General features: G+C 39.3%; 1 protein-coding gene across 1 annotated transcript; it reads left to right on the top strand.

Moving 5' to 3' along the window:
• The first annotated feature begins 1,352 nt into the window (after nucleotides 1-1,352).
• Nucleotides 1,353-24,287, top strand: LOC133868540 (thioredoxin O2, mitochondrial). The gene is made up of 7 exons (XM_062305460.1): nucleotides 1,353-1,650; nucleotides 3,316-3,381; nucleotides 3,563-3,613; nucleotides 3,736-3,815; nucleotides 10,354-10,398; nucleotides 11,606-11,700; nucleotides 23,997-24,287. Exons 1-7 carry the CDS (start codon nucleotides 1,407-1,409, stop codon nucleotides 24,037-24,039), a joined length of 624 nt encoding a protein of 207 aa, XP_062161444.1. The 5' UTR covers nucleotides 1,353-1,406; the 3' UTR covers nucleotides 24,040-24,287.
• Nucleotides 24,288-26,628: the final 2,341 nt, after the last annotated feature.

Below are 26,628 nucleotides of genomic sequence, written 5' to 3' on the forward strand. Positions count from 1 at the left end.
TTGGCAAATAACACAAAAATTTATCACTTTATTTTTGCATTTTCCAATAACAATCAACATCAAAACATTATAACTTTTTTCACTTTTTATATCACATCAATAACTTTGTATTACTATTCAAATAAAAAAATCAATTGCAATACAATTTTTTTTTTTCACTTTTCTATACAATTTTTTTTTTTTTTTTAATTTTTATTTTATATCACATTTATCACTTTTTACTGACTCCAAAATCAACAACTCACTATCCAGATAGAGAGTCTTCGGTTGAGATTTTCGCTAGGGGAGGGTGGCTTCAAGCCTCCCTCCTCCCAGTAAGGGCTTCCTCCTAGCCTCTTAGGGCTATGGAGTGATTTTTGTTCCTCCATGGTGTGTACTAGTGGAGGTTAGGTTTCTCCCAGTCATTAGGGTTGTGGAGTTTTTGTTCCCCCGGTAAATCTGGCGGCGGCTGCTTTCCTCTAGGTCCCTTTGAATTATGGTGGTTTGTTTTTCTTTGTTTTTTCTGGTTTATTTCTTTTGTTCAGGCATGAAGACTCAACTCAAGACACGTCCTGTTGGGGGGAGAGACCGATCTGTGCTATGTCGTCGGCGGTGGATGTTCTGGCTGGACTTTCATCTTTTTTCAATTTTTTGAAGCCATATCTATGCATCTTCGTCGATTTCCAGTAGACACACGCCTCCCAGCCACAATCACCATCGTTCTCCGCTCCAGCCGTCGAAAGTTGTGGTCATGTCGAACTTCAGAGCATGGCGTGTGGCAATCACGCGCCAGGGAACTTTGCTCCCTAGGCCGCGCGTGAGGGTCAAGTTCTACTTTTTCAGGCCATGCACGGTGGTGTTCGGGGTTGAGGACGTCTGATCTACTGTTTGGGGGTCGTCGGTGGCGGCGCATGTCGTCGTTTGGCGAAGACCGCCTCTGCCTTACTACTGCCGACTTGGATTGAGTTTTTCTGTCTGTTGTGTTTGTGTATTCCCTTTGTGTCTCCGGTACAGTTTGCCTTTGTAGTGCCCTTGTTTTACTGGAATATTTGTTGGCTTATTGCTAGATCGGCCCTATTTTATTTTGAGAGTGAGCGTTATTGTAAAGAGAGGCTCAAATGTTATTCTTGTAAAATTTGTGTTTCTGCATAAACATCTGTTTTTTAAGTTATATCATTCGGACTTAGAGTGTATGGGTCTTATATCTCTTGTCTCAAGATGTAAGCCTTCGGGCATTTTCAGCAATATATAGTAGCACATGCTACATGTTTAAAAAAAAAAAAAAAAAAAAACAATTCACTATCCGGTTTGCACAGTATTTTGCCAACCAAGCCATGATTTGTGCATTGCATTTGTCTTCTAACAAGGTATAAAAACAAAACAAAAAAACCCTTCGCCAAAACCCTTTAGCCGAGAGAGCGGAGAAAATGGCGAGAAATGCAATTCTTCGCTCCCAAGTTCTGCGCCGAGCCCTTGGCAACAACAAGCTTAGCCCGGCTTTACCCTATAATCTTCGTTCTAACAACTCTAGTCCCTTCGAAACCCTAATCCCCTCTAAACCTTTCTCCTCCATTTTGTCCAATTCCACCACCGCCACATGCTCTCCCTTCTCGAAGCTTCCGTTCCTGCAATCCCGACCTTGTTCCTTTGGCTTTGAATCTGAAGAACAAGGTACCTCTATTGCAAGAATTTCTTTTTTGTTTTTTTGTAAGTGCTCGTTTGATTTTACCATTGTTGTAATCACTGTTTATGATAACTCTTACATGATTCATTAATTTTTTTCTTACATTTCATTTAATTTGAAATTTGACATGGATGATAAGTGCGGGAAATGACATTTAAAGTCTAACTATTATTACTTAAGTTTTGGATATTTTTGTTCAATTAGGCTTTATATGTTTCAAGGAGAAACATTTTCTAATAAAAAATATTCCCCGACAAAATAAGTTGTTTTCTAATGTTTGGTTGAGACCCTAAAATAGTTTTCTATTCTTTGGCTGCACGAGAAATCTCTGTATTAAAACCAACAAAAACCTACACTTTTTCTTTGAGTAGCAATTTTCAGTTGCATGAAACACAAGAAAATCTGAAAATTTATTTTTCAAAAAAATATTATGTCTTAACAAATGGAATCTTGAAGTGAACTCCATTGTTTCATCTTGAAATTAACTTTGTTTTTTGATAATAAAAAGACAAAAAAGATTCCATCTTTCTTCAAGGAAATATCTTGTTTACAATAAGTTAAGACCTGAAGAAGAATTAAGGCTTCACTCAGATTAGAACTGCACGAATATTTGGAAGGTGGAGATGGTTAGCTTCAATATTTTTATTTTCCTTAGACTGTTACTTACTTTTCTTCTTTTATAATATTAATAGTATGTTATTTTTAAAGGTAGCCAGTATGAACTGGTGACTTGATGGAATAGTTTTTTGTTTTTTTTTGTTTTTTTCTTCGATAAGTTGATGGAATAGCGTTTCATCTCATGGAAAGACTCGAAATGCTTTGGAATGTGCCAGCAATGTAAAAGAGGGTGAAAACATTGTACACTTGTATGCTGGTATCTTGTTCGTAGGTTTGATCATAAAACATGTGAAATCATATTGTTAAGGATACAACCCTAGCCGCCGAACCCTCTACAGAAACCCTAGCCGCTACTACAGCTCACAAACAAACCCTAGAGCCGTTAGGAAGATTTCCTAAATTAGACAACCAATTATCTCCTCCATATCTCTCATTAACTCCACCTTAGCCAACGGCTATATTGCCTATAAGGACATGATACTTATTCCTTGTTTAAACCCTTGTAATTATAGAATACGATCACTACTGTATAATATACCATATATACATGGCAGCCTGTAACTCTATATATACTGCATCAATATCAATAAACAATCATTCAGCGCCTAAAGCTTTTATCCTAATTCTCTATTTAGTTTACACATATTTGTACTTGTGTGTATATAACAGGGTTGTGTACAGAAAGAATGTTACTTGTAGCACATGTTGCATGTATTGCTCACAGACCTATATGATCAATGTTTATGATATCTTTCAATCTTGATGAATTGAATTCTTTTCACCTTTTTCCCCCTTTCAGTGATTGATGTTGGGAACCACTATTTTTGCTTCCAACAGTTGCTTCCATGCCCTCTTCTCTAACACATTTGGGACCACTATGTGAATGGAGTGTGGGAGCAACCATCATGGGAATAGAACCTTCACATTTTGTATAGCTTTATGTAGCTTTGTTGCTGGAAAAATAAATACTTTTTCACCTGAGGTATTTTTTTCTGTAATCTATACTGTATTCTAAGTCAGTGATTTAATTTCAGAACCTTCACACTTTGTTCTCATTCAGTCGGAAAACGAATTCAACAGTTCACTTTCCAAGGTTCAAGGTATTTATATTCATCTTGCGTACTTTTTCTATATAAGAATTCCTTTAAGATCTATTGTCTGATGTAATGGTAAAAGTGATAGCAAAAGTATCCCTTGTGTATATGTTGTCTGTCAAACTTTTATTGTTTCTCTTTAGAAAGCTTTTCACTGGTTATTTTTTGCTACAATTTATTGTGATAGATGAATCATTGCCGGCAATTTTCTATTTCACCGCAGTCTGGTGCAAGCCTTGTAAGTTTCTAATTATTCGGTTAATGAAGTAATTTGAATGGTGCTTTCTTTTCTATCACAGCAAGCTCTTTCTATATTTTAAGATCCATTTCATTGAATTATGGTATATCCTTATTGTGCAGGCAGGTTGATATCTCCTATGCTTGATGTGTTGAGTGGGAAATACCCGCATGTGACAACGTATAAGATTGACATTGACCAGGTAGGAATGATTTGTGGTACTGGAATGTAGTATTTTCCCAATAGTAGATTAAATTTCCAGACATCATACCATGTTCATCAAATGAGGTTTGCGTAAAATATTTAGATTGGCCTTAAAAGGTGTTCTCGAGCCTAAAATCCAGGTATTTTGGTATGGTTATGATTTATAAATTTTGTTATAGTATGATAACAATTTTTATTTATTTTTATTTTTTTATAACATTAGGTTCACTATTTTGGGCTTCCACATATGGTATCTTCATAGCTTAATGGTCGGCATAGCAATTTTTAGTTTCTTTGTTTCAACCTTTTTCTTTCTTTATTTTATTTTATACTTTTTTTTGTGATCAGTAAGAAACGTTTTATTAAAAAAATGTAAGGCGCCCTAAGTACACATGTAGTATACACAAGAACAACCAAAGCCAACCCACGAAAGAAAACCTAAACAAACCCACAGGAACTAAACCGTAAAACCCGAAAGGGCACACCAAACCAAACCCACAAGAACTAAACCCTAAAACCTCAAGACCCATAAAGGGCTCACAACCCTACGTCACGTGAGCCTTGTCTTTCCCACGCCTAGAGGGTGCGCTTACATCGCCATAGTTAATGGAGCTTTTCAAGTTCATTAGCTCCCTCTTGCCTTTGGTCTTTTGGCGCGTTATCATTTTATCCCGAAGAAATTCCTGTTTCGTGGCATCCAGGATTGCCAAGGAATCCTCGTCATGAGCACCATCCATCGCCCAATCCAAGGGCAACCCATCCCAAAACTCAACATCCTGCTCCCACACAATGACCTCCCCAGATGGATCAAACTTGACGGGCCACTCCTGAGATGGAGATAAACCATTGACCTCCCAAGACGAAGGCGAGACCGACTCAACAAGCAAGGAGTGAGAAGTGGTAGGGGCTTTCGCAGCTGGGATCTGGTTGAGAAACCCCTTCCAAAGGAAGCACTTCTTTGCAGAACCGGCCAATCCCGCAGAAATCTTCACAGGAGGCGCTACAACTGCTTCCTTAGAAGAAATACAAACAGGCGTCCTTGAAGCTGCCAAAGAATCTGCTAATAAAAAAACCTCATTCCGCTACACTCAGTGACCTTTCTTGAGCTCCCTAGCCCTCTGGTAGTATTTTTGAAAAGGTTTAGGATTATGCAACAAGGGGAGGGAAGAACGAATCTTCTCCCCCATCTCAGTCGCCCCTGAGAGAGAGAGGGAGAGGCGAGGGCGTCCTTGAAACCACCTCTCTCTCTCTCTCTCTCTCTCTCTCTCTCTCTCTCTCTCCCCTCCTTTGCCCTAGCGACGGCATGTGAGAGCGCGTCAAGCTAGGGGATTATACCATTCCACCTTCTAGACGCTCGTTTGCTGTGTGGGGTCTGAGCTTTGAATTTCAGGTATTCTTGGGTTGCTCTTGTTAACTTGCGTAGGGGCGCCAGCTAGTGGATCTTGTGTTTAGGTGGTTTTCTCTTCCGGCGACGATGTGAATCTCTTTTGGGTTAGCTGTCTGAGCTTTGGGTGTGCCTTGAGATGGAAAAGAGATTTATAATGGAGTCAAAAGTCTTTTGTTTTCTTGGTTTTGAATGGGGAATTGGTGCTGCATGTGGAGGAGAAGAGAAAAGGTTTTTTTGGTGAGGTCATCCTGAGTACCTAGTGTTCCGCTTGGCTTGCATCGACGTTGGAAGTTCTCTTGGGTTTCCCTGAAGATCAAGAGTATATTAAGTCTTTCGGGGAAGGGTCGAAAGTTTTGATTGTTTGTAGAGGTGGTAACAAAGCTGGCTGGTTCTTAGAGGCGGCAACTTATGGGATGAGCGGTCGGAGAGGGATCATTCTGATCCCTGAGGGTCATGGTGGGTGGGGTTGGCACAAATTCTTCGGCGAGCTAAGAAAGGCTTCAGACTTCCTCTCTGCCATGGTGGGTTGTGGGTTTGGTTCCTCATCTGCGACGAACAAGAAGGATGGGAAAGAGGAATGGAGAAGATTGGGTTTGGCTTCAAAAAGGATAGGGCCTTCGTTTGCGGATGTGTTGAGGTCGGATTCGGTCCCTGCCGCGAAGGTGATGTCCATCGTGGGTGGTCGTCATTCCAGGATTAGTGCTCCGCTAGTAGAGCTGTGTGCTCTTGATTTTCTTCCGACGATGAGGTTTGCAGAGGAGGCCCCGAGATCGGTGGTGGACTGCTTTGCTTTGGAGACTCCTCCACTTGATTCGGTGGACAAAGGTAAGCCTAATCGTCTACTGGGCAAGAAGACTCTCCCCCGTTTGCATTTCAACTTGCACACATGGAGCAAGATATTCTTCAGCTTCAACTTGGCGATGGGCCAGGTTATAGGGAAGCTTATGGGCCGGTATGCTGGGTATGGTTCGGGCCTCAAGCTCAAAGGTTTTTGCTTGGGCCGTTTCTTACCGAAACCCAAAGTCACGCATCCGACAGTCGTTCACGGGAGTTCACTTCGGCTGGAGATAATGTCTTCCCCCCCTTGCTGGAGTTCACTGCTGGGTTTGTCTTCTACCGGGGGTGGGTCAAATTGTCTGCAGATCGACCTAGCAGTTTTTTCAGTCAAGTCGTCCTCTCCTTTCGCCTTCCCCCCCTTGTCGGCTCCGGAGCTGTTGTCTCCAGTGACTATGGTAGTATGGTTGTTCCTCCGGCTCCGGTAAGGCTAACTGTGGGTTCTGGCTTTTCCGGATCTCTTGTCCCTCTGCCTTGCAGCTCTAGTGGTTTATATTTTTAAAGGCAGAATGTCATGTAGCAACTTTATCCTCCCTGCTTTTTCAATACAAATCCTTCCATGGTAACTTATGCAAAGTACAAAACTTCTTCTTTTATCCTTTTAAATTTGTTTCCTATGTGATACTTTAACTCTAACATGATTATATGTTCTAGCGTAGTTGGAAATCTTTTGCGTCAACAATCTTTTGAATAATTTAGAATGTCAGATAGACGTGAGGAATACCATTTGCAATAGGCAATGGACAATTATAAAGTTGTTTGATTTTCTCAGACGGTGTTAAATAGTTATCATTGAGGAATAGAAGGATGGCTACTGAAAAAAATAGTTTGGTTCGTAATCTTTTAAAGGGGCCGAAAACATTGATTTTTACATGCAAAACCCACATTTTCCACGATGGTTGAACTTAGGATAAAATAGTCGTTGTATGGTGCCATTGGCCTCGGAGATCCTGCGACTATGTGAAACTCTTCCATGGAGGTTGGAAAACCTGAAATAACTTGAGATTAGAATGGTAAGATGGATGAAAAAAGAGGAGAAATAAGTGTGCATGCACGTATAAGAGAGAGAAGTGTGCGCGCACATTAAAGAAATTCTGGTCAAAAGACAATTCTTAAGTGCACTTTTGATGAATTCTTATCAAAAGGCAATTCTCCATTGTTTTTTGCGAATGCTGAAGACAAGGTTATTGTGGTCGCCATTACTTGAACCTTGTTTAAAAAAGTACTTTACCCTTTTGATAATTAAATTTTGTGGTTGTCTTAACCTCAAGAAGTAGTTTATTTGGCTAGGGACCACGCCTTGTAAAGTAAATGTCACTAGTTTGAATCTCCTCATGGGGTCAATTACTTATCACAAAATTTGTGGTGGTCTAAGAAATTCAGTTTCTAAGGTGTGGCATTTTGGGTGGAGAGAGTGCTAATTTTTTTTTAAACATCATATAGGTCTCTTTGGAAAAGACTGGAACCAAATCACTAATGGTAATTAAGAACTATAGTGCAAAGATTTTCGCTTCTTTAACTTTGCATCCTGACTTGAAAGCCCTCGTACACGAAAAGTATAAAAGAGAGCCGAAAACCCTAACGGCTACAATCTAGAAAACAAAACAAATCTACTAAATTCTCTAAGTCAAAATTAGAAAGATTTACAATAATCCAATCCAAAAGAGATCTCAGAAATGAGGATTTCTGAAAGAGCACATTGGACTCGCTATCCTCAAAAAGATGTTGATCATTTCTCTTCAAATGCTCCATATTAAGAGAGTAGGAGTAACTTTTCAGATTGCCTCTTTGGGGTGTCCCCACCCTAGAAATTTTCAGCAATGAAGAAGAGCTCTAGGATGTTACTAGGCATGACCCAAGAAACCTAAAAATGTTAAGAACCAAGTGCCAGAGATCAACAGTATACTCGCAGTGGATGAGAAGATGGTTAATAGTTTCTTCATTCTTTTTACAAAGGCAACACTAGTTAGTTAGATGGAAACCCCGCCTTCTAAGGTTATTCGCCATGAGGATTCTACCCATTCTTGCTATCCATAAGAAAAAAGCAATGCAAGGAAGGGCCTTGACCTTCTAAATACTTCTCCAAGGGAGTGAACTATGCTTACCTGATTGTAGCATATTATAATAGCTCTTTATTGCAAAGCCGTGGCAACTAGATGGAGTCCAAACATACTATCCACTTCTCCTGGGTGAGTATTCGAGGAGTATAATAGATTGAGAAAGGAGTCGGGAGATTCTAATTCCCAATCATGGGCTGCCCTATTGAAGCTTGGATTCCAAAGGATTGGGGAACTGGAGAGGTCCAAGTAGTCTGTCACTAAGACCTCCTTGTTACGAACTATGGAATAGAATTATGAAAAAGAATACTTAAGAGCCCCTTCTCTGCATCACACGCCATGCTAGAAGTGAATGTGGGAACCATCCCTGACCTTGTAGGAAACAAAGTTGGAAAAAGATCCCCAACTGTTACTAAAATTCCTCTAAAGACTCACCTCGTCAGGTCCTCGTGCTTCCTCTGAGCACCAAGCCCCTCTTTGGATCCCGTACTTCATAACAATCATCTGTTACCGCAAAGAATTCTCCTCATGCCCGAACCTCCAAAGTCATGTACCGAGGAGAGCTTTGTTGAACAACATGAGATTTTTTATGCCGAAGCCCCCTCTAGGAATTGGGGAGCAAACAGTCTTTCAATTCACTAGGTGGAATTAGGGTTCCGAGCTATGCCTACTTGTAAAGGGAAGAGGGATAAGAAGTATGTAGGGATACTGGATAGCGTACTCTTGATGAGAGTAAGGCGCCCCCCTTCAGACAAGTAGAACTTCTTCCAACTAGCCAATCTCTTTTCCATTTTCTTGACTGCCCCATCCCAAATGGCCTTTGATTTGAAAGGAGCACCTAGAGGGAGACTTAAGTTCTCAAAGAAGAGAAGAAATATTACAAAAGAGAATGCTGGCCAGCTCCTTAATATGCAGAACTTCCCCTATTGTGACTAACTCAGATTTTTGGAGGTTGATCTTCAATCCCGAAATGGCCATAAAGCACAGGAAAATGTGATCCAAATTAAGAATTTGATCATTTTTAGCGCCACACGTTATAAGTGTATCATTTGCGAACAGAAGATGAGATATTTCCAAAGGGGTATTGTTGAGGTTGTATACTTGGAATCCTGACAAAAACCCCCCAACCATCACTCTAGAGAGCACCCTATAAAGAGCATCTATGTTTATCACAAAGAGAAGGGGCGAGAGAGGGTCCCCTTGGCGAGGACCCAGGTACTTCTAAAGAAGCCATGCGGGCTACCATTGATCAGGATAGAAAAGCGGGCCTTGGAAATACAAGTAGAAATGCACTTCCTCCATTTGGAACCAAACCTAGATGGTATATGCTTGTGTGATGTGTCCTTAAGTAAATGTCGGACCAATTTCACATTGTTTTGAGTTGAGTGAGTTAGGTTGTAAAATGCAGTCTGGAACTAGGATTAATTAAAAAAAAAAAAAATATAGTGTTAACAAGATGTTAGAACTACCATCTTTGTATATTATTTTACAAGTATCAATTTTCTTATTCACTCCAAAAAAAAGTATCAATTTTCTGAAAAATTTCTGGCCTTCAATAAATCGTTGTTTTCTCGTTTTGTTTATCCTAATGAATGAAGGACGAAAGTAAGGTGAAAGGTAGAGAGAATAATAAGTTTTACCAGATCTGACACTGTTGAGTTACTTGACACTCTTATCCCCTTTCATCTTACACCTCGAGGGGATAGAAAATAGTAGATTTCCTGGTGGAGATGTAAATGCTTTCATGTGCATATTGATAAGAATGAAGAATGTTGATGAGTAGAGTTCAATAATCTATGATTCTGACAAGAAAATGAAGTATGCTAGTCTTGCTAGATAAAGCTCTCTTAGTAAAATGGTGAGTACATTCTTTGGGAGTGGGTAAGAATGAGAAAAATTGTTACTTGTACTACATAGTTTTATGCTTCTAAATTCCTTTTAATACTGTTGAAACTTATAATGAACACCGGAGAACAATGTCATCGATATAGCTGCTCACAAAAATTCAATTGGGGCCTTCTCAGCTCAGTTATGTATGGAAACTTTCACTTAAGAATTACCTTCTGCTAGAATACTTGACAAAACAATTGTATTACATCATGCTTTGCTTGACCGTGTCGTCTTGCATTTTATCTTTTTAATTTATTATCATGCAAAATGTGGATTCCTCACTGAAGAGTGAAAATTCTTTCTGGTTATGGTATCATACTTTGTTGTGCACTAAAATTAGCAGATTACTTCTGTTCTTTTATATGCAGGAAGGACTTGTAAGCGTTTTGAGCAAGTTAGACATTACGTCTGTGGTAAACAACTTGATCCTTTTCTGTTTTTGTTTTCTTATGTCTATATGCGCTTCAGAATCAAATTTCTTACTGTTTCTATGTATTCATCTTTGTTTTCATCCTGTAATGGTGGATATTATTATATTTCTGTGATATGATACTTCATGTGCCTTAAGTTTCATCTCCCTCATTACTGTCGGCAGTAGAGCTCGTCACAAGAAACTGTTAAGCTTGTTATTTGAATTATTTTGAATCAGTGCTTGGAGTCTGAGAGATTATTTGGGGGGGGCAAATTGCACAACCCTTTGCCTATTCTTGATAAACAATGGTTTTTCATTGCGCTCTTGTATTCTTTCTAAATTTGAGGAAGTGCTTATACATGTAATGGAACAAACCACTTTGTAATTGCTTATGGAAAATGGAAAAGATAGACTATGTAATTGTTTTTGTTGTCCTGACAGGAATTATAGGCAACTTTAGAACACTTGCGAAAAATCGAATATTTTCATTAAGGTTTCAGGGAATGTGATTAGGATCTCACTCACCAGTTAGAAAAGTTAGCCTGTTTTTATTTGCATGAGACTCAAAATATTATATTAAATGAATCAGGATCATCAATTGATTTTGTTGTCTATATTTCAACAGTTGACAATGATGGCTTCAGTTCCTATTGGATGGTTAGTTGTGCATATTGTGTTTCCCAGTTTCTACTACTAAGATTAAGCTGGACCTGCTGTAAAGCTAATTATTGATATTTTGACCTTCCTGTCCCTGTGTTTGTGTGTGTGTGTGCGCACATGCACGCAAGTTTGTCTTTCATGCGTTCTGCATGTGTGAGTGCATTATGTAGTGTAGGTTCATGTTTTACCTGATCTAACACTATGAATCTCCCGCCACTCTTGACTTTTCATTGCATCTATATTTGCCAAACCCAAAATTGAATCATATTAATATGTTGAAAATTGTGACTTTCCTTAAAATACTAGAGAAAAAAAAATTAACATACAAATATTTGTTGTTTGGATGGTGAACTACTATATTATTATGAACTGAGATTTGGCATGCAAAGGGGAGGACATATAATCTATTGGTGGGTTCAAGGTAGTATTGATCCAATAAAAAGATATATAGTGGTGTAACATTTAAAGTGTTTTATACTTGAAATGTGTATATGTATATATAATACTTTTGTGTTACTAAGCTGATTTTTTTTTTTCTTTTGCTTTAGCCAACGATTCATTTTTTCAAAAATGGGCAAAAGGCTGCTGAAGTAATTGGTGCTGATGTTATTCGAATGAAGAATACTATGGAGGAACTCTACAAGTAATTCTTTATTGATCTATAGGACATTGTCTTTTATGCCTTTGTTTATTTGTGAATGTGGTAAACATGTTGGTGTTCTTTTTTTTTTTTGATAAGTAATAAATTTTATAGAAAAAGCGTAAGGCACCCCTACGTACACAAAAAGTATACACATGAACAAACAAAAAAGCCAAAAAAAAAAAAAAATTGCCCACAAGAAGAAACCCAAATAGATCCAAATAAACCCTCAACCCTAAGACCCTCAAACCTAGAACTCACAACGAGCATACACGTTACATCACGTGTGCCTTGCCTTTCATTTCCCACGCCAAGAAGACACGCTTGCATTGCTGTAGTTAATAGAGCTATTTAGCTTCAACAGCTCTCTCTTAACTTTGTTCTTAGGACACCCAAGCTTAAACATGTTGTTGTTCTTTTAAAAGCAGGGCTTGCATAAGTTGGTGTTGAGCCCAAAATGGTCAACTCAAATTCTTTCAGATGCATGTCCAAATAAAAAGAAAAAAAAAGTTGTCTAGATGTAATTGATGATATACGTGGTTTCAAATTCATCTTTGAATCCTAGATTTAGTAATAAATCAGAGTAGTTGTAGTAGAGTTTATCATGGAATATCTTGAATCTAATGTATGTTGGTGTTTACTTGTACAAGTGGTGCTTATGCTCAAAGATATCAAAGATCTTCCAATTACTTGTCTATATATCATCCATGATATCTGTTGGAACAGTTTCCGGTACAGTGTGAACTGCACGTTCTTCGATGTTTTTCATGTTCTCTAAGAATATTGCAAAACAACTAAAACTAAGAGACCCTTCCGGGAGTCTCACTCCGATGCCTAAGTTAGTATTTGCCAAATTGGACTGAATAATAACTGGAATAATAACGAAAGCAAGAAAGAAAGAAAAGAAACAAATGATTTACGTGGTTCGGTCTATGACCTAAGTCCACAGGATAAAGCTCAAAGGGGTATATTATGCTCCTATTCACTTGCTTTGTCTACAATACAAAGGTCCCTATGTATAGGGTTTAGAATAAATACTAATATGGTAATCAAATCCCCATGATTCGATTACAATTAACCCGTAAATAGAGAATATTACAATATCAACCAAATAAGGAATATACGAAAAATATAATATATTTTCTATATATTCTAACAGTATCTGAGAGAAAAGTATGCTCTATGGATAAAATATTAAGTTTATCGATTAAACGTGGGGTATGAGCCTATTTATAGGCAAAGAAGTGAAGTCAAACTTAAATTAGGTTTCCTACTCCTACTTGACTTAGGAGCACTGCCAACGTTTGATTTGGAGTTTGATTCCTTATTAGACGTAAGATCTAGTTTGGATCTTCAGGGATTCTCGAATCTTTAGGGATTAGATTTGGACTGGAAGTTCTATCCCAATTTTATTGGGAATAGAACTTTTGACCGGATTCTTTAAGGAGTTTTAATTGTACTCGGATTGTGACTCCTACCCCAATTCAACTTGGCGTAGGGTTCTAATCCGGATTTCTTTGGATGAGGCTGATACTTGAGTTTTTGAGGCATGCTTGTCCCGGTTTTTGGCTGAATGAGACATGAGTTCCCGATACATGCTTGTCTTGGGCTTTGGCTGATTGATACCGGAGTTCTCGAGACATGCTTGTCTCGGGCCTTGGCTGACTGATACCGGAGTTCTCGAGACATGCTTGTCTCGGGCCTTGGCTGACTGATACTTGAGTTCCCGAGACTAGAGGTGTGTAGAAACCCGCAAAACCGCCTTGACCCGCATCCCCTGACCCGCAGAGCCCTGGTTTTCAATGATTTTTTGCAGATACGGGCCAAAAAATGGTATACCTGTGCAGGGAGGGTTGCGGTTTTTAAAAACCGGGGGACTCGCCTCGCTGAAAGAAAAAAAAAAAAAAAAAACGAAAAAAAAAATTTAAAACCCTCTAACCCAGTAAGTAACCCTAGTGCATCTTCATTTTTTTCATTGTTTCTAGACTCTTCGTTTGAACCCAGCCGCTGCCCCTTCGTCTTCTTCCTTTTCTCCTTCACCCCCTCACCCCTTTCGTCTTCTTTCTTTCCTCTGATGGCTTCAACGTAAAGAATGTTGCTGTGAAGGATCTCAAGCGTGGTCCGGCGAGCTGGTGACCAAGATTGATAGGCGATCTGGTAAGGAGATTGAGGAGGAGTGGATCCTCAAGACTTGCATTGCCTTTGTTCTTCACCCTGCTGCCGCGCTTCATCTTCTTCGTTTTCCCCTGGTCTAGATTCTAGAATGCACCAGCTGAATCCATTTATCCCTCATCTTGACTCTCACTCTTCAGATCTATCCCTCCTATACCCACACCACGTGACTCTTCACTCATAAGATCAGATCCTCTCATAGACTTGGGCATTCCAGTGAGCTGCGAAGCGATTTCTTTAGCTATGGAGTCCACAATGGTGATTAAGGTGAATTTTTTTTTAATTTTATTTTTTCGTTTTATTTGGTTTGGTTTGGTTTAGTGTTTGGTTGTTGAGAGAAGGTTTATAAATCTAGATGATTTCTTGTGTTGCTTCAATTTTGCGAATAATAATGTATAGTTGAAATGGAAAGTTTCGCTGCGAAAATCGTTGATTTGTTTGTGATTTCTCTATGATTTGTTTGGTTCATGAGAAAATCTAGCTTTGGTTTCTCATGTTTCTAGATTTAGGTATTGAACTTGCCCCGCCCTGCACAACCTGCACTCCCCGCACCGCACGGATTCTCCCTTTTTTGTGCGATTCGTGGGTGCTATTTTCACAACCCGCAGGGGTGTGGGGCAGGGGCAAAAAGGGTGGAAATCCAACCCGCTCCGCCTCGTGCACACCCCTACCCGAGACATGCTTGTCTCGGGCCTTGGTTGAATGAGTTGACTCTCGGTTTTGGGATGTATGAATTCTCGGGGCTTAATCTGGATGAAACTCCTGTCTCTTATTTTTAGGCTTGGCAATTCGGGTTTACGAGTTAGGTTCGTGTCAACCCGGCCGACCCGATTACACAATCGGGTCAGACACGAACCCAACCCGATTATTAATCGGGTTGATTTTTGAAACCCGAGCACAACCCGTATATCAACCGAGTTACCCGAACACGACCCGGGTAACCCATTGCGAAGAAGAAGAACCGAAGAAGGCAAGAGCTAAGAAGCTTCATCTGAGACTCCCGAATCGTGACAATCGTCCGAAGAAGAAGAAGGATGAAGGATCGTCTTTGACTCTTCGTCTTCGTCTTCGTCTTCGACTCTTCGTCTTCGTCTTCGACTCTTCGTCTTCGTCTTTGTCTGAACCCCAATTCGTACCCACGACAGAACCCCAAATCCTCAATTCGCACTGCAGTCACACTGTCACAGGAGAAAACCAAACAGGTAAACAACACAAATTACACAATCCGGCGAGAGAAGCAACCCAATCTGGCAATCCCTGCAGTTTCCAAACCTAGATTGCACGGGAAACCGTGTTCACAGCCAACAAGCAGTCAAGCACCAAATCTAGTGCTCCCAAGTCGCTGAACCTTAGATGGAGTGAACGGTGAACAAGCCGTTGGGGGCGATGCCGTTTTGGAGGGTTGCGTGGTGGAGCTCGACTTCGACTTCAAGAGCTGAACTTCGACGGTCTTGGCTGTGTGAAGTTTCTGGTTATATTTCCACTTTCCAGACCATCGAAGTTTTTGGTTATACATAGAAATATAACCACAAAAGACCCGCTGACCCAGTGACCTGGCTAGGTTTCACCGTTTCCTCACTTCTTGAAGTTTTTTTTTTTTTTCATCTAACCGTGTTATAATCTTGTTTGGCGGGTCAACCCGCGGGATTGACCCGCCAGACACGATTACAAACGGGTCATAATCGGGTCAACCCGATTATGACCTGAACCCAATTATCCCAAACCCAAACCCTATATTTTCGTGTCGGGTTCGCGGGTCGTGTCAAAAATTGCCAATCCTACTTATTTTCGGAAATAATCTTTTTCGGGGATCGAGTCTATCTCCCAGGATTGGCCTACCCGGGAGTCTTAGTTTCTTGTTTTAGGGCCGCCAATTTTCCTTGGGCCAGTATTGACCTGGTGGCCCATGGTCTTCGGATGGGCTGATATGAGTGGATTAATTCCCAACAGTTACCCCTTGATTCTCTTATCTGAAGCATATTTGGATAATGAGGATTCTGTGTCTCGAAAAATTCGAGCCTTGGCTCTTTCTAGGCTTGAACAATCTTTTGCTTCTTACTCTTTGACTGTCTTGGGTATTATAAAATTAGAATAGAGAGGTCTGGTTTTGATCCATGAAAACCGAGCTCCAATAGTTTGCCACTAAGCCTTGAGAACCAAGCCCTTGGTGCTTGTTTGAGGCCGTATAAGGCCTTTTGAAGTTTACAGAGATGTGTTGGAAACTGGGGGTGAGCAAAGCCGGGGGACTAAGACATGTATACCACCTTGGAAATATCCATGAAGAAAGGCATTTTGTATGTTGATCTGATGAATAGGCTAGCCATTTGAAAGAGCAATAGAAGGAACAATGTGTACCATAGTAGGTTTGATGACGGGACTATAAGTTTCACCATAGTCGATTCCTGGTTGTTGGTGAAAGCCTTTGGCTACTAGCCTTGCTTTATACCGATCATTCGATCCGTCAGCTTTTCTTTTGACTCGAAATACCCTTTTACATCCAATTACATTTGTGGCCGAGTTAGGAGGAACTAGTGTCCAAGTTCTGTTCTGTAGTAGAGCATTGGACTCAACATTCATTGCCTGTCTCCAATTTTTATCTTTGTCGTCGGTGTCGGTGCGCGTGGTGCCACGCGCCACCATCTCTGTAGTTTCTTTCTTTCTTTTTTCCTGGGTTTTCTTTTGTTTTTTGGGTCTGTTTCTCGGCTCTCTTGGGTTTTGTGGAGGGTTTGTTTAAGTTTTTTTTTTTTTTTTTTTTTTTGGGTTGGGTGTTTTTTGGGGGTTTTTACTGTAGTTGGGTTTTGGGTTTCATCAGGGTTTTGTTGTTGTTTGGGTGTTTATTGGGGGCTTTTACTGTTTTGGGTTTTGGGGTTCATGAGGGTTTTGGGTGTTTTGTTGGGTGTTTAGATTTTAGAGGGTCTTGTTGGGTTCTACTTTATGGGCTAGCTGGGTTGTTCCTTTGTATACTCCCTGTGTACCTTAGGGCGCCTTATGCTTCTTTAATGAAATTTCTATTACTTATCAATTTTTTATTTTTTATTTTTTTTATTTTTTATTTTTATTTTTATCTTTGACAGCAAAGGAGTGACAAGTGGGCTCGATCTCAATTGGTGAGGATTCAACAAGGACTCTCGGAATAGGGTACCGAATTCTGCCATCTGTAAACTCTCTTGGTTTAGAGATGTTGTTCCGAGCATGAGTAACCATTGGATGGAGTGATGCTGGTGGAACTGAAGGTGGAGAAAGAGATGCAGAATTTTTAGGGGAAGATGATGAGGTGGCAGAGCTGGAAGCTGCTGGAGAAGGAGGCTCGAAGTGAGTCTCTATGAGAGGTTGGGAAGCTGGTTCAACCAAAGGAGGTGACAGAAGAGGCAGGGAGAACTGCTGCTTGGAAAGTGATGAACTAGACTCAATTGGTGAGGAGTCTGAGTGGTATAGAAATTGAGATTCAGTGAAGATGACATCACTGAAATGTAGAGGCGATGAGTAGGTAAATGTAGACATTTATAACCTTTGTGAAGATTGCTATAGCCTAAAAACAAGCAGGGAACAAAACAGGATTGGAGCTTGTTAGAATTGTAGGAATGTAGGTTGGGCCAACAAAGGCAGCCAAAAGTACGTAGAAAAGTATAATCTGGAGAGCATTTGAACAAAATCTCAAATGGTGAATGATTTTTAATAATGGATGTGGGCATGCAGTTGACAAGGTAACAGGTAGTAGAGAAAGCATCATCTTAGAATTTTAATGGTAAATGAGCATGATAGAGGAGTGCTAGACTAGTTTTGATAATGTGCCGATGTTTCCGTTCAATGTCACCATTTTGTTGGTGTGGATGTGGACATGACACATGATGAAGAATCCCGAATTGCTGGAGTATTTTGTTGATGGGGTGATATTCACCACCCCAATTAGATTGGATTGCCTTTATTTTTGAGTTAAAGTAACGTTCAACATATGTTTTGAAAGTTAAGAAAACCGAACTAACATCACTTTGCATGAGATAGGATAAAGCCACGTGTATTTGCTATAAGCATCGAGGAAAGATACATAGTATTTGAAACCAAACCTAGAGATAACTGGGGTTGGTCCCCATACATCAGTGTCGATTAGAGCAAGTGGACAAGTAGCAGATGCTGAAGATAAAGAAAAAGGGGGTTGCTTGCTCTTTGCACCGAGGCATGCGGTGCAGACAATAGAGTCTTGAGGAGAAGTAACTGGAAGTTGAAAATGAGAAAGCACACGATGGACAATCTTCAAGGTGGGATGGCCCAGCATGATGGCATTGAAAAGTAGAGACGCGCTCACCCACCATGGCAAAGTGAGGATGCTTATCTGTAGAAGGGAAAAACTGGTAGAGACCCTCTTTATTCGGCTAGTGGAGGAGTTTCCCCGTGCGGTGATCCTTTAAGAGAAAATAGGAAGGATGAAATTCAAAGAATGTATTAGTTTCTCTGGTGAACTTTTGAACAGAGATTAGATTTTTTGAAATCTGGGGAACATGCAGAATATCAAGGAGATCAAATTGAGAGTAAGGAGTAGAAAGACAAGTGGTACCAATATGTTTGATTGAGAGTCCCTTATCGTTACCAATGCAGATTTGATTTGAGCCCATGTAGTCATCAGCTTTGATGTTTAGGTTGGCCAAATCAAAGGTGAGATGGTGAGTTGCTCCAGAATCGGGGTACTAATTCTGATCGTAGCTGCTGGATGGGGTAGAGAGATATGCTTGTGCCTGAGGAGATTGTTCATGAGAATAAGACTCATTGAACCTATTGTAGCAATCTAGGGCAACGTGACCAAAGCGGTTGCAGACCTGACACAATGGTCGGTTGGATTGTTAGCTGCTGGAAGGGAAGCCACGACTAGAGGAGGATCCACGTCCTCTGCCACGAAACGGCCTGGAAGCGCCAGTTGAATAGCCACGGCTAGAAGAAGAATTTCCACGAGATCCACGCATGCCACAGGATGAGTATTGAAGAGAATGTCCTATAGATGCAAAGTTGGCACCGACAACAGAAAGATTGAGAGAGGCTTGATGCTGCTCTAAGCGCATCTCATGGGAGAGAAGATGGTCGTAGATCTCGTCAACATAGAGGGGTTCAACTCTGGTTGGGATAGAGGTCACGAAAGGATCAAAGTCAGATCCTAGACCTGCCAGAAGGAAGGAGACATGTTCAAACTCATTAAGGGATTGACCAACGATGGTGTTACGGTCCTGCGTAACGGGGGATGAACGGTGGATAATTGGGGATGGAGGGTGCGTGGAATAGTAGGGTATTCGAGGTACCCTGGGCCTCTTAATGTTAGGGTTATTTGAGAAACCCTAAAAAACTCCTAATCAACTACAAGAGCTGAATTATAATTTTTCTTCTTCCTTTATTTCATTCTTCAATACCCTATTTATAGGGTTACAAAGCTTGAACTACGGAAACAATAATTAAATAAATATTACATAAATATTACTAACCCTAAAGGAATAAATAATTCCTTTATTTCTTTCCTAATAAAAACCTAATATAATGGGATATAAATCCCTTAATCTCGGGATTCTTGCTTTATGAGCAAGACTCCTCATTTTCCTAATTAATTTATTATACGACTAATACCATACTAATAAACCTATTATTTTCTTAAATGATAATACGACACTTACCTAATTTAAAACCTAATTCTAATTACCCTAGGTACGTAACAGATGGCTAGAGCATTGGATAGAGTTTGAAACCTGTGATAATAATCAGCAATGGACAAGGATCCTCTTTTGAGAGTCGTGAACTGATAATGCACTTCCATAATGCGCGCCTTTGATTGAGATGTGAAGAGAGTTTCCAGAGTAGTCCACGCATCTCTGGAAGTGACACATCTGGTTACATGGGACAACATCTTCTCGGAAAGAGCTGAGTTGATGGCTCCTAGAAGCAGTTGATCTTGCATGCTCCAATGGAGGAAGGCCGGATTAGGAGAGTTTGTTGAGACGCCATCTTTGGTGGACATAATGGTAGGAGACGGACAAGCAGTTGATCAATCAACATAACCAAAAATGTCTCTTCCCTTGAGGTGAGGAATGATTTGAGGCAGCCAGATAGGGTAGTTGTCCTTTGTGAGTTTAATCAGGTTGTAGTTTGTGAAGGCGACCAAAGGTGGGGTTTGATACTGTGTAGAAACAATCACGGGAGGAGGGTTGAAAGCGGAAGGTGGAACTGAAGTTGACATGGTAGACAAAAAAGAAGGACGTGAGTCACTGTTGTGGCTCTGATACCATATAAAATTTAGAGACTAATATTGTTGCATGTAGCTACCTTACCAAACATTGGTTTAGGCTCTTATATATATATAGAAAATAGAGAGTAGTTACATAAGAGTTGGAGAGTACAATTGTGATGAGAATAAAAGATTACAATCTGATCTAAGTATTTGAATTCAAACTACAATCTGATCTAAGTATTTGAATTCAAACGAGTGATAAGATAATTTTAGCTTTTATCTTTATCTTGAGAGTGCATAGATGTAGCATCTATATCTTAAGAACGCATATCTAGTTGAGGGCTAGATATGTCTTTAACAGGTATGAAGCTGTCGAGGATGATGCTCCTTAGTAAACTTTGTAATCTTCTTCCAGAAATATGTGATGCTTTTGTGATTTCTGAAAACCTGAAACTTGAAGCCTTCAAATCCGAGGGTTAAATTCGACCCCCCATGCCTTATTGTTTTCTTTCCTTAGGGTCTTTTCCCTATCTTCAGGGATGGCCTCGTATCTCCTGAAAATCGAGGCTTGTCTCCCTACCTCTGGGGTTGGCTCTATGCCTTGTTTTTTATAGGGTTGTCTCCCTGCCTTGTTTTCTCTACAGGGTTGTTTCCTTGGATTTGCCTTAGTGTTTTCTCCCATCCTTATTTTCTTTGCAGGGTTATCTCCCTAGATTTCTTAGGGTTTTCTCACATCATTGTTTTATCTGCATGAATGTCTCCCTGCCTTGTTTATTTTTGCAGGGTTGTCTCCCTGGATTTGCCTTAGAGTTTTATCTCATCCTTGTTTTCTCTATAGGGTTGTCTCACTGGATTTGCCTTAGGGTTTTCTCCATTCCTTATTTTCTCTGCAAGGTTGGCTCCTTACCTTGTTTTCTCTGCAGGATTGTCTCCCTGGATTTGCCTTAGGGTTTTCTCCCAATTTTTGGGTTGAGCTCCTTGTCTCCTTGTTTTTCCCTAGGTTTTTCTTTGTGCTTCCTTCCCATAATAGAAGCGACATCAATGGTTTCCCGGTCTTTTAGACTGGTAATGCTCCGATGCTTAAGTCAGATTTATTATTTTATTCAGAATATCCAATCTCCCAAAATCTGAGAAATCTTCTGTCTTTATTATAATAAGTCTGTGTTAAAAATAATAACCTACTTCTTTGAAAACTTGAATGTGGAAAATAAGAGTTTCACCCGGGACTCCTGCCAGTCCTCATTACCTGATCTCGGCTATAATCGCATGTTGCCCAGTCTCTACGCCGTGTACTCCTGCTTCTTCGGTCCGCTCTTCTCTCCGTATCCTCCCGGGGATCATTCTCCCGATCCCTCTCATTTGTGAGGACGGTCTCGTGGATAATAATCCTGAGGCTGCTAGTCCCGGGGCTGGTAGCCTTGACGATTCTAGGGCCTATTATTCCCTGCCTGATTCCTTTGCTCTCCCAAAAACCGAACCAGCTTGCCATTTTTTATGAGCTCCTTGATTAGCAACCTTAGGGATATACATTCCTTGGTTTAATGACCTGCTTATTCATGGAAATCACAATATTTGCCTTCATTCTTGTAAGGAAGATTACTTGGTATCTTTGGTGGTCGATGAAACTCCGGATCTCTTTTGATTTCCATGAGAACTTTTGATATCTAGGCATTAAAAGGCGTAAAGTCATAGTCCTTAAACTTCTTTGTCAGCCTCTACTCTTCCCCATTAGCTTTTTTGAACTCTTTTATTTTATTTTTTTATTTTTTATTTTTCGGGGCTATCTTTTGGGGTAACCTCGAACTGATCATAGCCTTCAAAGTCTCTTCTTGATTGATGAATTCTTCTACCTTATCCAGTAGGCCTTGTAGGGTACTTGGTTGCTTCCAAGCCAACTTCTTCATGAAAGGCTCCTCGGGTGAAATGCCCTGATAAAGGGTAGCGGAGACCATATCCTTGGTTGGATCTTCAACCGCTATCTTCTTCTAGTTGAACCGAGTCATAGACTCCTTAAGAGTTTCATTGCTACGCTAATGCAATGTTAACAAGTATCCCGATGGCTTATTTCGTGTCCGCAAAGCCAGAAACCCTGTCAAGAATATTTTGCACAATTCCTTGAACTTATCAACAAAATTCGGGGGCAACTTCCTGAACTAGTCATGGGCATTCCCAAAGAGAGTGAAAAGTAAGGCCTGGCACGCCACTTCATCGGGTGTCCCGTGAAGATCTAGATGAGCTCGAAAATTTTTCAAGTGATCAAGAGGATCTTTGTCTCCAGTATAACTCGGGATCTGAGATACCTTGAACTTCTCAAGTAGCTGGTAGCTTGCTACCCGTCTAGTGAAGGGTGAGTCAATACCCAATAAGAGCTTGTCCACCTCTATGTATTTGCTTTTGTTTTTCCTTTCCATCTCAATGTACGTGCACCTTCTCTCTAACTCGACAACAATTCTGCTTAGATCTCCTGCATGTTTCCTTTGGCCTCCATGACGGTTGGCCTTTCCATTCTTTTGTTCCCGATGATTATTCTCCTAGAAATTATCTTCTTAGTAATCGTCCTCTCGACGATCGTGGCCATTGGTATGGCTGTTCCGCTCTTTTTGTTCATGCTCACCCCGGTTCACCTCCAGATGGGATTGTCCCAGAATTCTAAGCAGCAACTTTGCATTTTGCTGTGTTAGGGCTTCAATTTACGCTTCCAACACTGCTACACGGTCCTGATCTCCACCGCTCGATGGAGGGAACGGTGGAGGCTATGGATTGTTCTTATCTTGTGGGGGAAAAATAGGCTGAATGACTGGCTCTGGCTGCTATCTTCTCGGTTGCCAGAATGTGTGTTATATATATATATATATATTTGATAAATGAATAATCGTTCCCACTAACGGCACCAAATTGTTAGAACAGTTTCTGGTACGGTGTGAACTGCATGCTCTTCGATGTTCTTCATGTTCTCCAAGAATACTGCGAAACAACTAAAACTGAGAGACCCTTATAGGGGTTTTACTCTAATGCCGAAGTCAGTATTTGAGAGAAAAATATGCTTTATGCATAAAATATTAAGTCTTTCGTTTATATCTGGGGTATATGTCTATTTATATGCAAAGATGTGAAGTCAAACCTGAATTATGTTTCCTGCTCCTACTTGACCTAAGAGTGCCGCTAGCGTTTGATTTGGAGTTGGATTCCTTATTAGACATAGGATCTAATCCGAATCTTCAGGGATTCCCGGATCTTTAGAGATTAGATTTAGACCGGGAGTCCTATCACAATACTACTGGGAATAAGACTGTTGACCTGATTATTTAGGGAGTTCTAATTGGACTCGGATTGTAACTTCTACTCCAATTCAACTTGGAGTAGGGTTCTAATCCAGATTTCCTGCGATGAGGCTGATACTTGAGTTCTTGCGATGGGACTCAATTTGGATGAACCTCCTTGGAAATAGCCTTTTTTGGGGATTGAGTCTATCTCCCAGGATTGGCCTACTCGGAAGTCTTGGTGTCTTGGCTTAGGACTGCCAATTTTCCTTAGGCCGGTATTGACCCGGTAGCCCATGGTTATTCAGATGGGCCGATATGAGTGAATTTATTCCCAACAATATTTATGCTTTTTTGTATCTTTAAATGGCCTTATGTAGTGGTTCTTTTTCTTTGACCCAGAACTTAAACAAATTTTTTTTTTTTGTTCATTTTCCTCTTTTAGCTGAGGGCAAACTCCTGTATACTCTAATAGAAATTTGATCAATTATGTGTTATTCAAAGTTTGTTTGTGACTTTCTAGTGCACAGATGTGGAAGTCATATGAACATGAGTTGAATGAGATGCCTTCTCATGTTCAGAGGAAGCATCCATGCTTCTTAGCGTTCATTGTAAAATTTTGAATTTTGGCTTTGTTATTAATTTTTGGGTTGTCTTCCTTGCAGGCCTGAAGATTCTGAAGAGGGGACGGATGCAAATGATGTATAATTTGATGGCTTTGAAACGTTTAATGTTGTGAATTGCAGGTCCTGTAGCATGAAACCAAGGAGAGAAAACAAAATAGATCCAGATCTTGTGACAAATTTATTAGGATGGTGCTTTATGTTTTTCCTTTGTTGTTGGAAATTTTACATTCGAAACATCCCCATTACTAAAATCCAGTGTAAAAGGGTAATATGTTTAATTACTTGCCAGATTTTCTTTATAAAAGATAACAAGAAATATTTCTCTGTTAACTTCTGTTGCAAATGGTTTACTCTATATCTGAATATGCTGTTTTTAACTACAACTCGGGAAAAGAAATATATAATTATATATGTATATTTTTTTCAGTATATGTTTCTGTTAGTACTTAATACTCTATTTCTTATTATTGTTTTTATTTTTATTTTTTTTGTAGAAGCTAAAAAGTTGACTGAAAATTCATGCGGATAAAATCTCTTTTACTAATTTATTGCATCCATGATTTTTTTTTTTTTTTTTTTAACTATATAATTTACTAATATATATATATATATATATATATATATATATATATATATATATATATATATATATATATGGAGAGTACCATAATATGCGGTATCAATATATTCTCTAACAGTAAATTGAGGAGGGTATATGTATTTTTTCTTATATTTTGAGTTTAAATTATTTTTTTTAAAAAAAATTTGATGGGGCAATTTTAAAATGCAAGTACCTATACATAGTCGTTTGCTATTAGCTTGACGTGTAAAAATAGACACATGGTAGACTTTCAGTAAACATTAGGGTTAAATATTTTTTTATTACCTGTGCTTTGGACCATTATCAAATTGTTACCTCGATTTTAAAAGTATCACACATAGTACTTGAGGTCATCTAATTATCGAAGTTAGTCCCTCTATCTATGTTCCGTCCAAAAACTTAACGCTGGGTCACGTAAAGGCTTATCAGAAATTGACAAGTTTCCATACCACATCATTCTGCACATCAACATTATTTAATAATAAAATAAAAAGTTAATAATAATTAAAAAAAGAAAGAAAGAAGGGAGACCACCCTCACTTGCCACTGATGGGTAGATCCCACCCCTTGTGGGTGGCGGAGAACCCACCCTGGGGGTGAGATTCTGTCGCGGTGGGTCGCTGGGAGATCTCCCCTCATCGCAAGGGAGATTTCCCTCACGACTCACCGCGCAGGGATCCCACCTTTGGGGTGTAATACTTCACCAAAACACTTGTCAAAACCAATTTTAGGAATAATTTATTTATAAACCAAACATTAATGCAAGGAAAATTAAATATTTGTATGATGGTCTAAAAGTACTAGAATGATTAATAATTAACAAGGGGGCATCACTAAATAGGGAAGAAAAAATTGAGCTTTAGAAACACTTGCAATTTTGGGAATTAGGAAAAACATTCGAATGATACCACATAGGAGGTAACGGTATTTTAGGAACACCATCCCAACCATTCGAACGGTCACAGCCATGCATGAGAAAATAATGTCTAAAACTTAAAAATGCGGAGAAAAATCTATAAAAGGAGTTGCTCGCCACCAAGCAACCCTAGAGAGAGAGAGATAGAGAGAGAGAGAGGATGATTTGGCTTGAAAAAGGATGAGGCTTTGCTTGGAGTTGGAGTTCAAGGTGTTATGGATAGTGCCCTAAACTCTAATTATCTTGTATGACATTTTAATTTAAATTGAATAAAATTGTTTATTCACTGAGTTATTTAATGAGCATTTGGCATATAAACTGTTTACATGTATTCTCTTTGAAATATTATTTACCATATACATGTAAAGGTCCATATATTGCGTTGAATATGGTTTAATGTATGATTAATGAGATTATCACATAAGATCTTAAACTATAAACCTTGCAATTATAAATTATTATTTGCAGTTAGTAATGGAATTGTGCATTCCATTTGATAAGTCTGTAACACATTAATCATGATAATCTATCTTGATAAAGTAAAGTTGTGACTTCAGATTGATGTGTTGATGCAGATATAACGCACTGAATGGATCGTGTGAGTCATTATTCTTTTATTAACACTGTCAAAAGAATAATGTACACTCACGACTACTTATGACATTAATTCTAAATCCTAAGGAGATCGTGAACTCAAATATGAAGTGGAAGTCACTTTGATACATTTAGGAGTGAGACCTTACTATGGTCGAGGTTCTCGATGCATTGGGTGATTACATGAGCATTGTGGGAACATCATTCTCAAAAAAAATTCCAGATCCTTTGATTAAATCAAAGAGATAAGAAATTTTCCATTGAGATATATTTAATGGGATTAATTATTTACAATCTTTGGACATATTTTATTAAGGGTTACTAAAATAATTATGTACATGGTAAAATATGATTTCACAAGTACATGAATAACTAAGGAATTAATTTGTGTACTCGATGATAAGATGTAGTGAATTAAAGTGACAATCCATTATGATTTTAATTCGATTACAAAATATTTCATGAATGAATCAAATGTGAAAATAAGTAGAGTTTATAGGTTTAATTGATTAAATAAAAAATAAAAAATAAATTGCAATTACAATCTTTTAGTGAAATCA

The sequence above is a fragment of the Alnus glutinosa genome, chromosome 5 (genome assembly GCF_958979055.1).
Source record: "Alnus glutinosa chromosome 5, dhAlnGlut1.1, whole genome shotgun sequence".
In the NCBI taxonomy this organism is placed as follows: domain Eukaryota; kingdom Viridiplantae; phylum Streptophyta; class Magnoliopsida; order Fagales; family Betulaceae; genus Alnus; species Alnus glutinosa.